The sequence below is a fragment of the Pseudophryne corroboree genome, chromosome 3, assembly GCF_028390025.1.
Source record: "Pseudophryne corroboree isolate aPseCor3 chromosome 3, aPseCor3.hap2, whole genome shotgun sequence".
Classification (NCBI taxonomy): domain Eukaryota; kingdom Metazoa; phylum Chordata; class Amphibia; order Anura; family Myobatrachidae; genus Pseudophryne; species Pseudophryne corroboree.
Genome location: NC_086446.1, coordinates 377,835,694 through 377,852,926, shown reverse-complemented (window position 1 = coordinate 377,852,926; position 17,233 = coordinate 377,835,694). Strand labels below are relative to the sequence as shown.

Genomic DNA, 17,233 nt, shown 5'->3' with positions numbered 1-17,233 from the left:
CTTCGCTCAGCTACCGCTTCGCTCGGCACAGATTACCGTTCCAATCGTAGTCCACTTGGATCGTAAAGTATGGAAAAGTTCCCCAAAAGAAAAAAAAGTTAAAAAACTCATGTCGATCTTTTAATGTGTCGACCTTTCATCTGTCGACCATTTCATGTGTCGACCATGTGTCCATGTCGACCAATAGTGGTCGACCTAATGACTGTCGACCATGTGAACGGATACCGACTCAAACAGCTGGCTTGCATAGGCACACCAGCCGGTATGGGTCGTTGGGTCGACTCAACTTGGTTGACAGGGACAATAGGTCGACATGTACTAGGTCGACAGGTGAAAAGGTTGACATGGGTTTTTTGACTGTTTTTGGCATCGTTATTTTTTTGGTAAAGTGAAGGGGGACCCCAATTAGTGCACTGTGTCCCCTCGCTCCGCTACCGATTCACTCGGCACAGGTTACCATTCCAGTCGTAGTCCACGTGGATTGTTAAGTATGAAAAAAATAAGAATTTACTTACCGATAATTCTATTTCTCGTAGTCCGTAGTGGATGCTGGGGACTCCGTAAGGACCATGGGGAATAGCGGCTCCGCAGGAGACTGGGCACAAAAGTAAAGCTTTAGGACTACCTGGTGTGCACTGGCTCCTCCCCCTATGACCCTCCTCCAAGCCTCAGTTAGGATACTGTGCCCGGACGAGCGTACACAATAAGGAAGGATTTTGAATCCCGGGTAAGACTCATACCAGCCACACCAATCACACCGTATAACTTGTGATCTAAACCCAGTTAACAGCATGATAACAGAGGAGCCTCTAGAAAAGATGGCTCACTACAGCAATAACCCGATTTTTGGTAACAATAACTATGTACCAGTATTGCAGACAATCCGCACTTGGGATGGGCGCCCAGCATCCACTACGGACTACGAGAAATAGAATTATCGGTAAGTAAATTCTTATTTTCTCTGACGTCCTAGTGGATGCTGGGGACTCCGTAAGGACCATGGGGATTATACCAAAGCTCACAAACGGGCGGGAGAGTGCGGATGACTCTGCAGCACCAAATGAGAGAACTCCAGGTCCTCCTCAGCCAGGGTATCAATTTTGTAGAATTTTACAAACGTATTTGCTCCTGACCAAGTAGCTGCTCGGCAAAGTTGTAAAGCCGAGACCCCTCGGGCAGCCGCCCAAGATGAGCCCACCTTCCTTGTGGAGTGGGCATTTACAGATTTTTGGCTGTGGCAGGCCTGCCACAGAATGTGCAAGCTGAATTGTACTACAAATCCAACGAGCAATAGTCTGCTTAGAAGCAGGAGCACCCAGCTTGTTGGGTGCATACAGGATAAACAGCGAGTCAGATTTTCTGACTCCAGCCGTCCTGGAAACATATATTTTCAGGGCCCTGACCACGTCTAGCAACTTGGAGTCCTCCAAGTCCCTAGTAGCCGCAGGCACCACAATAGGTTGGTTCAGGTGAAACGCTGAAACCACCTTAGGGAGAAACTGAGGACGAGTCCTCAATTCCGCCCTGTCCGAATGGAAAATCAGATAAGGGCTTTTACAGGATAAAGCCGCCAATTCTGACACGCGCCTGGCCCAGGCCAGGGCCAACCGCATGACCACTTTCCATGTGAGATATTTTAACTCCACAGATTTAAGTGGTTCAAACCAATGTGACTTTTGGAACCCAAAACTACATTGAGATCCCAAGGTGCCACTGGAGGCACAAAAGGAGGCTGTATATACAGTACCCCTTTTACAAACGTCTGAACTTCAGGGACTGAAGCTAGTTCTTTTTGGAAGAAAATTGACAGGGCCGAAATTTGAACCTTAATGGACCCCAATTTCAGGCCCATAGACACTCCTGTTTGCAGGAAATGTAGGAATCGACCCAGTTGAAATTCCTCCGTCGGGCCTTACTGGCCTCGCACCACGCAACATATTTTCGCCAAATGCGGTGATAATGTTTTGCGGTTACATCCTTCCTGGCTTTGATCAGGATTGGGATGACTTCATCCGGATAGCCTTTTTCCTTCAGGATCCGGCGTTCAACCGCCATGCCGTCAAACGCAGCCGCGGTAAGTCTTGGAACAGACAGGGTCCTTGCTGGAGCAGGTCCCTTCTTAGAGGTAGAGGCCACGGATCCTCCGTGAGCATCTCTTGAAGTTCCGGTTACCAAGTCCTTCTTGGCCAATCCGGAGCCACGAATATAGTGCTTACTCCTCTCCATCTTATAATTCTCAGTACCTTGGGTATGAGAGGCAGAGGAGGGAACACATACACTGACTGGTACACCCACGGTGTTACCAGAGCGTCTACAGCTATTGCCTGAGGGTCCCTTGACCTGGCGCAATACCTGTCGAGTTTTTCCCAACGGTTTATAATCATGTGGAAGACTTCTGGGTGAAGTCCCCACTCTCCCGGGTGGAGGTCGTGTCTGCTGAGGAAGTCTGCTTCCCAGTTGTCCACTCCCGGAATGAATACTGCTGACAGTGCTATCACATGATTTTCCGCCCAGCGAAGAATCCTTGCAGCTTCTGCCATTGCCCTCCTGCTTCTTGTGCCACCCTGTCTGTTTACGTGGGTGACTGCCGTGATGTTGTCCGACTGGATCAACACCGGCTGACCTTGAAGCAGAGGTCTTGCTAAGCTTAGAGCATTGTAAATGGCCCTTAGCTACAGGATATTTATGTGAAGTGATGTCTCCAGGCTTGACCATAAGCCCTGGAAATTCCTTCCCTGTGTGACTGCTCCCCAGCCTAGCAGGCTGGCATCCGTGGTCACCAGGACCCAGTCCTGAATGCCGAATCTGCGGCCCTCTAGAAGATGAGCACTCTGCAACCACCACAGGAGGGACACCCTTGTCCTTGGTGACAGGGTTATCCGCTGATGCATCTGAAGATGCGACCCGGACCATTTGTCCAGCAGGTCCCACTGGAAAGTTCTTGCGTGGAATCTGCCGAATGGGATTGCTTCGTAGGAAGCCACCATTTTCCCCAGAACCCTTGTGCATTGATGCACTGAGACTTGGCTCGGTTTTATGAGGTTCCTGACTAGCTCGGATAACTCCCTGGCTTTCTCCTCCGGGAGAAACACCTTTTTTCTGGACTGTGTCCAGGATCATCCCTAGGAACAGAAGACGAGTCGTCGGAACCAGCTGTGATTTTGGAATATTGAGAATCCAACCGTGCTGCCGCAACACTACCTGAGATAGTGCTACACCGACCTCCAACTGTTCTCTGGATCTTACCCTTATCAGGAGATCGTCCAAGTAAGGGATAACTAAAACTCCCTTCCTTCGAAGGAGTATCATCATTTCGGCCATTACCTTGGTAAAGACCCGGGGTGCCGTGGACCATCCAAACGGCAGCGTCTGAAACTGATAGTGACAGTTCTGTACCACAAACCTGAGGTACCCTTGGTGAGAAGGGTAAATTGGGACATGAAGGTAAGCATCCTTTATGTCCAGAGACACCATGTAGTCCCCTTCTTCCAGGTTCGCAATCACTGCTCTGAGTGACTCCATCTTGAATTTGAACTTCTGTATGTAAGTGTTCAAAGATTTTAGATTTAAAATCGGTCTCACCGAGCCGTCCGGCTTCGGTACCACAACAGTGTGGAATAATACCCCTTTCCCTGTTGCAGGAGGGGTACCTTGATTATCACCTGCTGGGAATACAGCTTGTGAATGGCTTCCAAAACTGCCTCCCTGTCGGAGGGAGACGTCGGTAAAGCCGACTTTAGGAAACGGCGAGGGGGAGACGTCTCGAATTCCAATTTGCACCCCTGAGATACCACCTGAAGGATCCAGGGGTCTACTTGCGAGTGAGCCCACTGCGCGCTGAAATTCTTGAGACGGGCCCCCACCCTGCCTGAGTCTGCTTGTAAAGCCCCAGCGTCATGCTGAGGGCTTGGCAGAGGCGGGAGAGGGCTTCTGTTCCTGGGAACTGGCTGATTTCTGCAGCCTTTTCCCTCTCCCTCTGTCACGGGGCAGAAATGAGGAACCTTTTGCCCGCTTGCCCTTATGGGAACGAAAGGACTGCGCCTGATAATACGGCGTCTTCTTATGTTGAGAGGCGACCTGGGGTAAAAACGTGGATTTCCCAGCTGTTGCCGTGGCCACCAGGTCTGAAAGACCGACCCCAAATAACTCCTCCCCTTTATAAGGCAATACTTCCATATGCCGTTTGGAATCCGCATCACCTGACCACTGTCGTGTCCATAACCCTCTTCTGGCAGAAATGGACAACGCACTTACTCTTGATGCCAGTCGGCAAATATTCCGCTGTGCATCACGCATATATAGAAATGCATCTTTTAAATGCTCTATAGGCAATAATATACTGTCCCTATCTAGGGTATCAATATTTTCAGTCAGGGAATCCGACCACGCCAACCCAGCACTGCACATCCAGGCTGAGGCGATTGCTGGTCGCAGTATAACACCAGTATGTGTGTAAATACCTTTTAGGATACCCTCCTGCTTTCTATCAGCAGGATCCTTAAGGGCGGCCATCTCAGGAGAGGGTAGAGCCCTTGTTTTTACAAGCGTGTGAGCGCTTTATCCACCCTAGGGGGTGTTTCCCAACGCACCCTAACCTCTGGCGGGAAAGGATATAATGCCAATAACTGTTTAGAAATTATCAGTTTTTATCGGGGGAAACCCACGCTTCATCACACACCTCATTTAATTTCTCAGATTCAGGAAAACTACAGGTAGTTTTTCCTCACCGAACATAATACCCCTTTTGGTGGTACTCGTATTATCAGAAATGTGTAAAACATTTTTCATTGCCTCAATCATGTAACGTGTGGCCCTACTGGAAGTCACATTTGTCTCTTCACCGTCGACACTGGAGTCAGTATCCGTGTCGGCGTCTGTATCTGCCATCTGAGGTAACGGGCGCTTTAGAGCCCCTGACGGCCTATGAGACGTCTGGACAGGCACAAGCTGAGTAGCCGGCTGTCTCATGTCAACCACTATCTTTTGTAAAGAGCTGACACTGTTAATTCCTTCCAACAGTTCACCCACTCAGGTGTCGACCCCCTAGGGGGTGACATCCCTATTACAGGCAATTTGCTCCGCCTCCACATCATTTTCCTCCTCATACATGTCGACACAAACGTACCGACACACAGCACACACACAGGCAATGCTCTGATAGAGGACAGGACCCCACTAGCCCTTTGGGGAGACAGAGGGAGAGTTTGCCAGCACACACCAGAGCGCTATATATATACAGGGATAACCTTATATAAGTGTTTTTCCCCTTATAGCTGCTGTATTGTTAATACTGCGCCTAATTTGTGCCCCCCTCTCTTTTTTAACCCTTTCTGTAGTGTAGTGACTGCAGGGGAGAGCCAGGGAGCTTCCCTCCAACGGAGCTGTGAGGGAAAATGGCGCCAGTGTGCTGAGGAGATAGGCTCCGCCCCTTTTTCGCGGACTTTTCTCCTGCTTTTTTATGGATTCTGGCAGGGGTTAAAATTCATCCATATAGCCCTGGGGGCTATATGTGATGTATTTTCGCCAGCCAAGGTGTTTTTATTGCTGCTCAGGGCGCCCCCCCCTAGCGCCCTGCACCCTCAGTGACCGAAGTGTGAAGTGTGCTGAGGAGCAATGGCGCACAGCTGCAGTGCTGTGCGCTACCTTGGTGAAGACAGGATGTCTTCTGCCGCCGATTTTCCGGACCTCTTCTTGCTTCTGGCTCTGTAAGGGGGCCGGCGGCGCGGCTCTGGGACCGGACTCAATGGCTGGGCCTGTGTTCGATCCCTCTGGAGCTAATGGTGTCCAGTAGCCTAAGAAGCCCAATCCACTCTGCACGCAGGTGAGTTCGCTTCTTCTCCCCTTAGTCCCTCGGTGCAGTGAGCCTGTTGCCAGCAGGTCTCACTGAAAATAAAAAACCTAAACTAAACTTTTCACTAAGCAGCTCAGGAGAGCCACCTAGTGTGCACCCTTCTCGTTCGGGCACAAAAATCTAACTGAGGCTTGGAGGAGGGTCATAGGGGGAGGAGCCAGTGCACACCAGGTAGACCTAAAGCTTTACTTTTGTGCCCAGTCTCCTGCGGAGCCGCTATTCCCCATGGTCCTTACGGAGTCCCCAGCATCCACTAGGACGTCGGAGAAATAAAACAAAATGTGAAAAACTCATGTCAACCTTTTGACCTAATGACCATGTCGACCTAATCACTGTTGACCTAAACTGTGTCGACCGAACGACTGTATCCCCTGCTAGCTGTCCATAGTCTGAGCTACTGTATATGGGTGAACTTGTATAGAGCTGTAATAAAGCATTGTGGTCAACAGTCCTACAAGGCTAATGGTGGGTATTCTCTATGCAATACGATCTATGAGCAATATTGCATAGTTTTTTCCCCTCCCAGGCTGCCAACATAGCGCATACACACTATGCGATATCGCATAGTGACGTCATGGCGCGCCCGGACATGCAGCTCCTGACGATATTGTCAGATTGAGCTGCATATGCTGGCGACGGCAAGCAGGGGTTATTAACGACCCCCGGGTGTGCGCATCGGCCATCGCTGGCAGCATACACTCTGGGAGGATAAAAATGAGCGATAGGAGGTGGATAAAAATGAGCGATATTGTTTAAAAAATCGCCTAGTGTGTACCCACCGTAAGAGATATAATTTGTTATAGATGAGAGGCAGATTTGACTAGAAAACGATTTTAGATAATCCCTGTAAGGCCAAATCTGCCAGCATACAGCATGATTTGGATGGCCAATGAGGCTGTTTTACACATAGCTAGCTGCAACTGCAAATTGCCATGTGTGTGACCAATCTGCATCTAGTACTACTAGTCCACTTGTTAGGAGGCATCAAATGGTGGACAGGATAGATGTTAGATGTGATTGGAGGATGACCACATCTAACTTTGCATGCAGTCATCACCTTACTGCAAAGGTTCTCAAACACAGTCCTCAAGGCACCCCAACAGTCTAGGTCAGGGATGGGGAACCTTCGGTCCTCCAGCTGTTGTTGAACTACACATCCCAGTATGCCCTGCATGGCCAAATAGCAAAACTGTAGCAAGGCATGCTGGTATGTGTAGTTCAGCAACATCTGGAGGGCCGAAGGTTCCCCATCCCTCGTCTGGGTTTTAGGTGTAGCCATAGCACAGATGGTTAAATCAAATTGACTGAGGTGCTAATTAAGTCACCTGTGGCCAAGCATGGATAAACTTAAAACCTGGACCAGTGCTTTGAGGACCACGTTTGAGAACCTCTGCCTTACTGCATTAAAGTATTTTGTCAGCTCCAAGAGTTGGGCACAGCACTGAATATGTGGATGGCTTTGGTTTTCCAAATGTTATGAGATCCAGCTGCCAGATGGTGGGCAGAAGCTGCTAGGTTGGACAGGGTGTGTATTGCGTGACCACCGGTCAGCAGACCTCCGCTGGTATCCCAGCAGCAGAATGCCAGAGGGGGGGATGCAATTAGTCCCTGGTCATATAACTACATCCCGTTGGACATTGTGTGATTAGCTTTAGGCTACTGTCACAGGTAGGGAGGCCAATCCGGGGCCGTTTTTCCAATCCCAGGGATCGGGATTGAAAAATGCTCAATCCCGGGATTGTAATGTAAAATATATATATATATATATATATATATATATATATATATATATATATATATATATATATATATATATATATATATATATATAATATATATTATATATAAAATATATATATATATATATATATATATATATATATATACACACACACACACACACACACACACACACACACACACACACACACATACACACGATAAATGAATGCTGTGGCACTCTGAGTCATTTAAACATCAAAGGTGTACTGAAAAAAATCATGATGTGATTTTTCCAGTACACATTTGATGTTTAAAAGACTCAGAGTGCTGCAGCATTAATTAATTCTATATATAGATAAATATAATACTCACTATGGAGTAGAGTGGTCCAGAGGCAGGCAGCAGAGCAGCGTAGCGTGAGTATCACTCACAGTCCACCTGCTTTAGAGTCCTCGTAACTTTAAAATTATGGCGGGCAGGAGGGCTGGCTGGCAGGCAGGCGCATTGGAGGGCAGAAGGAGCAGCCATAGCTGGTAAGGGGCTGTGCAGCGTGACCTCGCTGACGTCACGCCGCACACAGCAGAGCAGCCGGGTCCGGCCAGCGCCTGAGACTGAGCCGAGTGCTAGTGCTCAGCGGCGCTGCCCGGTCAAGAATCATTAGTGCGCATGCGCACGTGAATCCCGGGATTGAAGGCTCCAATCCCGGGATTCAAATCCCAGCATTTTTGGCCTCAAATCCCGGGATCCCGCCGATCCCGGGATTGGCCACCCTAGTCACAGGCATACTTTGTACACTCCCACTTATTGAACCTAGGGTTTATTTATACGCTGTATTTGACTGGTCCAAGTTTAGATCATATTGATACTTTTGTTATATGAATTGGATATTTCTTCTGCCTGCTGTGTCCCCATGCCTAAATTGTGTGGTTGCACAAAACACCTATATAACAGTAGCCTTTAAAGATATAAATCGAGCCTGTTCTACCTGTTGCTCTTCAGCTGTTGTGTAACTACAAGTTCTATCATACCCTGCCACAGTTTTGCTCAAAACGGTGGCAAGGCATGCTGGGATGTATAGTTTCACAACAGGTGGAGAGCCACAGGTTGGCGAGGCTTGGTGTAAATTGTGGCAGCACAGATTTTGATAGACTAGATTTTGAATTACTATAAAACTATTATATTACATCTCACAGCTGTTGTAAAGAGATGCAATACATTCTTGCGTCTTCAAATGTTTACTTCACTGAATACTGTATGTGTGATTTTACTTCAGGGTCTTTTGACTACATCTACCTATGCAATAAATGCTTCACATTAAAATAGTACAAATGTGTTTTCTATCTTGTTTCATGGTGTTCCTTGATATTTCATTCAAGTGAACAAGATGTTTCTTGCTACATTAGCTGTTGCCACCATAGCTAGGATATTATTAAAATCTTTTCTTTTGTCCTGCCAGGAGGAAGACTCAGTAGAAGATGTGTGTCTAGAAATTGTTACCAAGTGGTGTGCAGCTCAGGAAGCCGCAACAGCCCAGGCAAAACCAGAAGGTTACCATTTCATTCACGAGTCCATATCCTAATGCATTGGTTACCGAACTCGATCATCAAGCACCATATCAGTCAATGTTTTTAAGGCTATTCATGGTTGTGCAGAGTTGAACTAATTAGTACCTCAGTCAGTTTGATTTAACCACCTATACTCCACCATGGATATCTTTAACACCTGGACTGTTAGGGTGCCTTGAGGACCAAGTTTGGGAACCACTGCTCTAATGTTCCCTTGAAGTGTTTAGTAATTGCGCTGATTTCTTGTTTCACCCTCCACTCCTGGCTCATTATCAAGTTTCAGTCACGTTAGTGTTTCCTAAATAGCATTGAAAAATTACATTCTGGTTGCAAGATAAGCATGAGGCAGTACCAAGCTAATGCTGTAACTACATGGTCAGCAGCACGGACAGCAGCTAGACGGGCTGAACTGTCGTTTTAGACACACGTCTGGTATCCCCTATGCTCGTTTTGAGGGTGAGCTGCTCCACCCTAGCTTGTTGGACAGCCCTCACGCACCTTTGTAGCCAACGTTAACCTCTCGCATCTATGGCACGTGATGCTCTGTAGTTTACACGTTGGTTATCAGCAATGGTGTCATTTGTCCAGTCACGATACACTTTCGCCACAGCAGCACGTGAGCCGTTCACACACTGAGCTGTTTCAGAAATACTGTCGCCCTCATCCCTTTTAACAACTCTGATAAATCACCCCTTTTACCAATGACAGCAATGAGTGATATGCGTGCAGGCGGCCTATCGTACACCTTTTATATACCCACCAACCCAGTGTACGACACGTGACATACTTAATGGGCTATGCTCTGCTGATATCAAATGTAGGAGGAGGTCATAGTAATGTGACTCAGCTGTGGTAATCAGCACTAAACATAAGGCATTTTCTCTTACGTCCTAGAGGATGCTGGGGACTCCGTAAGGACCATGGGGTATAGACGGGCTCCGCAGGAGACATGGGCACTATAAAGAACTTTAGAATGGGTGTGCACTGGCTCCTCCCTCTATGCCCCTCCTCCAGACCTCAGTTAGATCCTGGGGAGAGAAGCAGACCTACTTAAGCGATAGGCTCTGCTTCTTAGGCTACTGGACACCATTAGCTCCAGAGGGTCGGAACGCAGGTCTCACCCTCACCGTTCGTCCTCACAGAGCCGGAAGATAGAAGCCGCGTGAGTAGAAGAAGAAAGAAGACTTCATTTCTTCAGTGAGGTAACGCGCAGCGGTAACGCTGTGCGCCATTGCTCACACACACACACACACACACACACACACAACAGCGGGCACTGTAAGGGTGCAGGGCGCAGGGGTGGCGCCCTGGGCAGCAATTAATAACCTCAAGGGACACTGGCAGATGTACAGATACTGCGGAAGCAGTATATTATTAACCCCCGCCAGTTTTTTGATTATTTGAGCGGGACCGAAGCCCATCGCTGAGGGGGCGGGGCTTGATCCTCCATCACTAACCAGCGCCATTTTCTCCACAGCACATGCAGAGAAGCTGGCTCCCCGGACTCTCCCCTGCTGAACACGGTCACAGAGGGCAAAAAAGAGGGGGGGGCACATGTAATTGGCGCAGTGAGTGTTGTTATATATATTTTTATATAAAAAAGCTGTCCTAACTGGGATTTTATTCCAGGGTCTGGTGGCGCTGGGTGTGTGCTGGCATACTCTCTCTCTGTCTCTCCAAAGGGCCTTATTGGGGAACTGTCTCCATATAGTTATTTCCATGAGTGTGTGGGGGTGTTGGTACGTGTGTGTCGGCATGTCTGAAGCGGAAGGCTCTTCTAGGGAGGAGGTGGAGCAGATGATTGTGGTGTCTCCGTCGGCAACGCCGACACCTGACTGGTTGGATATGTGGAATGTTTTAAAAGCAAATGTGGCTTTATTACATAAGAGATTGGACAAAGCAGAGTCCAGGGATAAAGCAGGGAGTCAATCCATGGCTTTAACTGTGTCACAGGGACCTTCTGGGTCTCAGAAACGCCCACTGTCCCAAGTAGCAGACACTGATACCGACACGGATTCTGACTCCAGTGTCGACTACAATGATGCAAGGTTACACCCAAGGGTGGCCAAAAGTATTCATTACATGATTATTGCAATAAAAGATGTTTTGCATATCACAGATGACCCCTCTGTCCCTGACACGAGGGTACACATGTTTAAGGAAAAGAAGCCTGAGGTAACTTTTCCCCCATGAGCTGAATGAGTTATTTGAAAAAGCTTGGGAAACTCCAGACAAGAAACTGCAGATTCCCAAGAGAATTCTTATGGCGTATCCTTTCCCGGCAAAGGACAGGGTACTGTGGGAGTCCTCGCCCAGGGTGGACAAGGCGTTAACGCGCTTGTCCAAAAAGATGGCACTGCCGTCTCCAGATACGGCAGCCCTCAGGGATCCTGCTGATCGCAGGCAGGAAACTACCTTGAAGTCAATTTATACACATACGGGTGCCTTGCTCAGACCGACAATAGCGTCGGCTTGGGTTTGTAGCGCTGTGGCGGCTTGGACGGATACCTTGTCAGCTGACATTGATACCCTTGATAGGGATACCATTTTATTGACCTTGGGTCACATTAAAGACGCAGTCCTATATATGAGAGATGCTCAGAGAGACGTTGGCCTGCTGGGTTCGAGAGCCAACGCCATGGCGATTTCTGCTAGGCGAGCCCTGTGGACCCGCCAATGGACGGGTGATGCCGACTCTAAGAGGCATATGGAGGTTTTGCCTTACAAAGGTGAGGACTTATTTGGGGAAGGTCTCGCAGACCTGATTTCCACAGCTACTGCAGGTAAATCTACTTTTTTACCTTATGTTTCCTCACAGCAAAAGAAAATGCCACATTATCAGATGCAGTCCTTTCGGTCGCATAAGTCCAGAAGAGGTCGGGGCTCTACCTTCCACGCCAGAGGTAAGGGTAGAGGGAAAAAACTGCCAGCTACAGCTAGTTCCCAGGAGCAGAAGTCCTCCCCGGCTTCTACTAAATCCACCGCATGACGCTGGGGCTCCGCTGAGGGAGTCCGCCCCGGTGGGGGCACGTATTCGACTCTTCAGCCACGTCTGGGTTCAATCAGAGGTGGATCCCTGGGCAATGGAAATTGTATCGCAGGGTTACAAGCTGGAATTTGAAGACGTGCCTCCTCGCCGGTTTTTCAAATCGGCCTTACCAGCTTCCTCCCCAGGGAGATAGTTTTAGCTGCAATTCAAAAACTGTGTCATCAACAAGTGGTTGTCAAGGTTCCCCTACTTCAACAGGGGAAGGGGTACTATTCAACCCTGTTTGTGGTCCCGAAGCCGGATGGCTCGGTCAGACCCATTCTGAATTTAAAATCCCTAAACCTGTACTTGAAAAGGTTCAAATTCAAGATGGAATCGCTCAGGGCGGTTATCGCCAGCCTGGAAGGGGGGGATTTTATGGTGTCACTAGACATAAAGAATGCATACCTTCATGTCCCCATATATCCTCCTCATCAGGCGTACCTGAGATCCGCGGTACAGGACTGTCATTACCAGTTTCATACGTTGCCGTTTGGGCTTTCCACGGCCCCGAGGATTTTCACCAAGATAATGGCGGAAATGATGGTGCTCCTGCAGGGAGTCGCAGTTATCCCGTACTTGGACGATCTCCTGATAAAAGCGAGATCAAGAGACCAGTTGCTGCAAGTCGCTCTCTCTGAGTGCTGCAGCAACACGGCTGGATTCTCAATCTACCAAAGTAACAGTTGGTTCCAACGACCCGGTTGACTTTCTTGTGCATGATTCTGGACACGGAACAAAAGAGGGTTTTTCTCCCGATGGAAAAAGCCCAGGAACTCCAGAACTTGGTCAGAGACCTGTTGAAACCGAAAAGTGTCGGTCCATCAATGCACTCGAGTACTGGGGAAAATGGTGGCGTCCTACAAGGCCATTCCCTTTGGCAGGTTTCATGCGAGGACTTTCAGTGGGACCTTCTGGACAAGTGGTCCGGGTCCCATCTACACATTCATCAAAAAATCAGCCTGTCCCCCAGGGCCAGGGTGTCTCTCCTGTGGTGACTGCAGAGTGCTCACCTTCTAGAGGGTCACAGGTTCGGCGTTCAGGACTGGGTTCTGGTGACTACGGACGCGAGCCTCCGAGGATGGGGAGCAGTCGCACAAGGAAGAAACTTCCAGGGACTGTGGTCAAGCCAGGAGGCTTGTCTGCACATCAACGTACTGGAATTGAGGGCCGTATACAACGGCCTGCGTCAAGCGGAAAATCTTCTTCGCGACCTACCGGTTCTGATTCAGTCAGACAACGTCACAGCCGTGGCTCATGTAAACCGCCAAGGTGGAACAAGAAGCAGAGTGGCGATGGCGGAAGCCACCAGGATTCTTCGCTGGGCGGAAAATCATGTAAGCGCTTTGACAGCAGTCTTCATTCCGGGAGTGGACAACTGGGAAGCAGACTTCCTCAGCAGACACGATCTCCATCCAGGAGAGTGGGGACTTCATCAAGAAGTTTTTTGCAGAGATAACAAGTCATTGGGGACTTCCTCAAATAGACCTGATGGCGTCACGCCTCAACAAGAAGCTTCGAAAGTATTGTGCCAGGTCAAGGGACCCTCAGGCAGTAGCAGTGGACGCCCTGGTGACACCGTGGGTGTTTCAGTCGGTCTATGTGTTCCCTCCTCTTCCACTCATCTCAAAAATATTGAGAATCCTAAGACGAAAAAGTGTACAAACAATTCTCATTGTTCCAGATTGGCCTCGAAGGGCCTGATATTCAGATCTTCAGGAAATGCTCACAGAAGATCCGTGGCCTCTTCCTCTCAGAGAGGACCTGTTGCAACAGGGGCCCTGTCTGTTCCAAGACTTACCGCGGTTGCGTTTGACGGCATAGCGGTTGAACGCCGAATCCTAGCTGGGAAAGGCATTCCGGAAGAAGTCATCCCTACTCTGATAAGGGCTAGGAAGGAGGTGACGGCGAAGCATTATCACCGTATCTGGAGAAAGTATGTATCTTGGTGTGAAGCCAAGAATGCTCCTGTGGAAGATTTCCATCTTGGCCGTTTTCTCCACTTTCTACAGACAGGAGTGGATATGGGCCTCAAATTAGGCTCCATTAAGGTACAGATTTCGGACCTATCAATTTTCTTTCAGAAGGAATTGGCTTCTCTCCCAGAAGTCCAGACTTTTGTAAAGGGAGTGCTGCACATCCAGCCTCCTTTTGTGCCTCCAGTGGCACCATGGGACCTTACCGTGGTGTTACAGTTCCTGAGATCTCACTGGTTTGAGCCTCTTCAGACGGTGGAATAAAAATTTCTTACTTGGAAGGTGGTCATGTTGTTGGCCTTGGCATCTGCAAGGCGGGTGTCTGAATTGGCGGCTTTGTCTCACAAAAGCTTCTATCTGATTTTCCATGTGGATAGAGCAGAATTGCAGACTCGTCCTCAATTTTTGCCTAAGGTGGTTTCATCGTTTCACATGAACCATCCTATTGTGGTGCCTGTGGCTACGGGAGACTTGGAGGATTCTAAGTCCCTTGATGTAGTCAGGGCCTTGAAAATTTATGTAGCCAGGACGGCTCGGGTTAGGAAAACAGAGGATCTCTTTGTCCTGTATGCAGCCAACAAGGTTGGCGCTCCTGCTTCTAAGCAGACTTTTGCTGGCTGGATCTGTAACACGATTCAGCAGGCTCATTCTACGGCTGGATTGCCGTTACCTAATTCGGTTACCGCCCATTCCACTAGGAAGATGGGCTCTTCTTGGGCGGCTGCCCGAGGCATCTCGGCATTACAGCTTTGCCGAGCGGCGACTTGGTTGGGTTCAAACACTTTTGCTAAATTCTACAAGTTCGATACCTTGGCTGAGGAGGACCTAATGTTTGCTCAATCGGTGTACAGAGTCATCCGCACTCTCCCGCCCGGTCTGGAGCTTTGGTATAATCCCCATGGTACTTACGGAGTCCCCAACATCCTCTAGGACGCAAGAGAAAATAAGATTTTAAACTAGAGATGAGCGCCTGAAATTTTTCGGGTTTTGGTTTTGGGTTCGGTTCCGCGGCCGTGTTTTGGGTTCGACCGCGTTTTGGCAAAACCTCACCGAATTTTTTTTGTCGGATTCGGGTGTGTTTTGGATTCGGGTGTTTTTTTTCAAAAAACCCTAAAAAACAGCTTAAATCATAGAATTTGGGGGTCATTTTGATCCCAAAGTATTATTAACCTCAAAAACCATAATTTACACTCATTTTCAGTCTATTCTGAATACCTCACACCTCACAATATTATTTTTAGTCCTAAAATTTGCACCGAGGTCGCTGTGTGAGTAAGATAAGCGACCCTAGTGGCCGACACAAACACCGGGCCCATCTAGGAGTGGCACTGCAGTGTCACGCAGGATGTCCCTTCCAAAAAACCCTCCCCAAACAGCACATGACGCAAAGAAAAAAAGAGGCGCAATGAGGTAGCTGACTGTGTGAGTAAGATAAGCGACCCTAGTGGCCGACACAAACACCGGGCCCATCTAGGAGTGGCACTGCAGTGTCACGCAGGATGTCCCTTCCAAAAAACCCTCCCCAAACAGCACATGACGCAAAGAAAAAAAGAGGCGCAATGAGGTAGCTGACTGTGTGAGTAAGATAAGCGACCCTAGTGGCCGACACAAACACCGGGCCCATCTAGGAGTGGCACTGCAGTGTCACGCAGGATGTCCCTTCCAAAAAACCCTCCCCAAACAGCACATGACGCAAAGAAAAAGAAAAGAAAAAAGAGGTGCAAGATGGAATTGTCCTTGGGCCCTCCCACCCACCCTTATGTTGTATAAACAGGACATGCACACTTTAACCAACCCATCATTTCAGTGACAGGGTCTGCCACACGACTGTGACTGATATGACGGGTTGGTTTGGACCCCCCCAAAAAAGAAGCAAGTAATCTCTCCTTGCACAAACTGGCTCTACAGAGGCAAGATGTCCACCTCATCATCATCCTCCGATATATCACCGTGTACATCCCCCTCCTCACAGATTATCAATTCGTCCCCACTGGAATCCACCATCTCAGCACCCTGTGTACTTTGTGGAGGCAATTGCTGCTGGTGAATGTCTCCACGGAGGAATTGATTATAATTAATTTTAATGAACATCATCTTCTCCACATTTTCTGGATGTAACCTCGTACGCCGATTGCTGACAAGGTGAGCGGCGGCACTAAACACTCTTTCGGAGTACACACTTGTGGGAGGGCAACTTAGGTAGAATAAAGCCAGTTTGTGCAAGGGCCTCCAAATTGCCTCTTTTTCCTGCCAGTATAAGTACGGACTGTGTGACGTGCCTACTTGGATGCGGTCACTCATATAATCCTCCACCATTCTTTCAATGGTGAGAGAATCATATGCAGTGACAGTAGACGACATGTCCGTAATCGTTGTCAGGTCCTTCAGTCCGGACCAGATGTCAGCATCAGCAGTCGCTCCAGACTGCCCTGCATCACCGCCAGCGGGTGGGCTCGGAATTCTGAGCCTTTTCCTCGCACCCCCAGTTGCGGGAGAATGTGAAGGAGGAGATGTTGTTGACAGGTCGCGTTCCGCTTGACTTGACAATTTTCTCACCAGCAGGTCTTTCAACCCCAGCAGACCTGTGTCTGCCGGAAAGAGAGATCCAAGGTAGGCTTTAAATCTAGGATCGAGCACGGTGGCCAAAATGTAGTGCTCTGATTTCAACAGATTGACCACCCGTGAATCCTTGTTAAGCGAATTAATGGCTCCATCCACAAGTCCCACATGCCTAGCGGAATCGCTCCGTGTTAGCTCCTCCTTCAATGTCTCCAGCTTCTTCTGCAAAAGCCTGATGAGGGGAATGACCTGACTCAGGCTGGCAGTGTCTGAACTGACTTCACGTGTGGCAAGTTCAAAGGGCATCAGAACCTTGCACAACGTTGAAATCATTCTCCACTGCGCTTGAGACAGGTGCATTCCACCTCCTATATCGTGCTCAATTGTATAGGCTTGAATGGCCTTTTGCTGCTCCTCCAACCTCTGAAGCATATAGAGGGTTGAATTCCACCTCGTTACCACTTCTTGCTTCAGATGATGGCAGGGCAGGTTCAGTAGTTTTTGGTGGTGCTCCAGTTTTCTGTACGTGGTG

At 48.7% G+C, this 17,233-nt stretch overlaps 1 protein-coding gene across 1 annotated transcript in view; it reads left to right on the top strand.

Annotated features, from left to right (window-relative positions):
* The window catches only part of CCDC43 (coiled-coil domain containing 43), an 85,588-nt gene that overhangs the window by 1,216 nt on the left and 67,139 nt on the right, over nucleotides 1-17,233 (top strand). Inside the window, exon 2 of the mRNA XM_063959974.1 lies at nucleotides 9,030-9,120. Within this exon, the coding sequence (XP_063816044.1) occupies nucleotides 9,030-9,120 (91 nt within the window). The remainder of the gene's footprint in view (nucleotides 1-9,029; nucleotides 9,121-17,233) is intronic.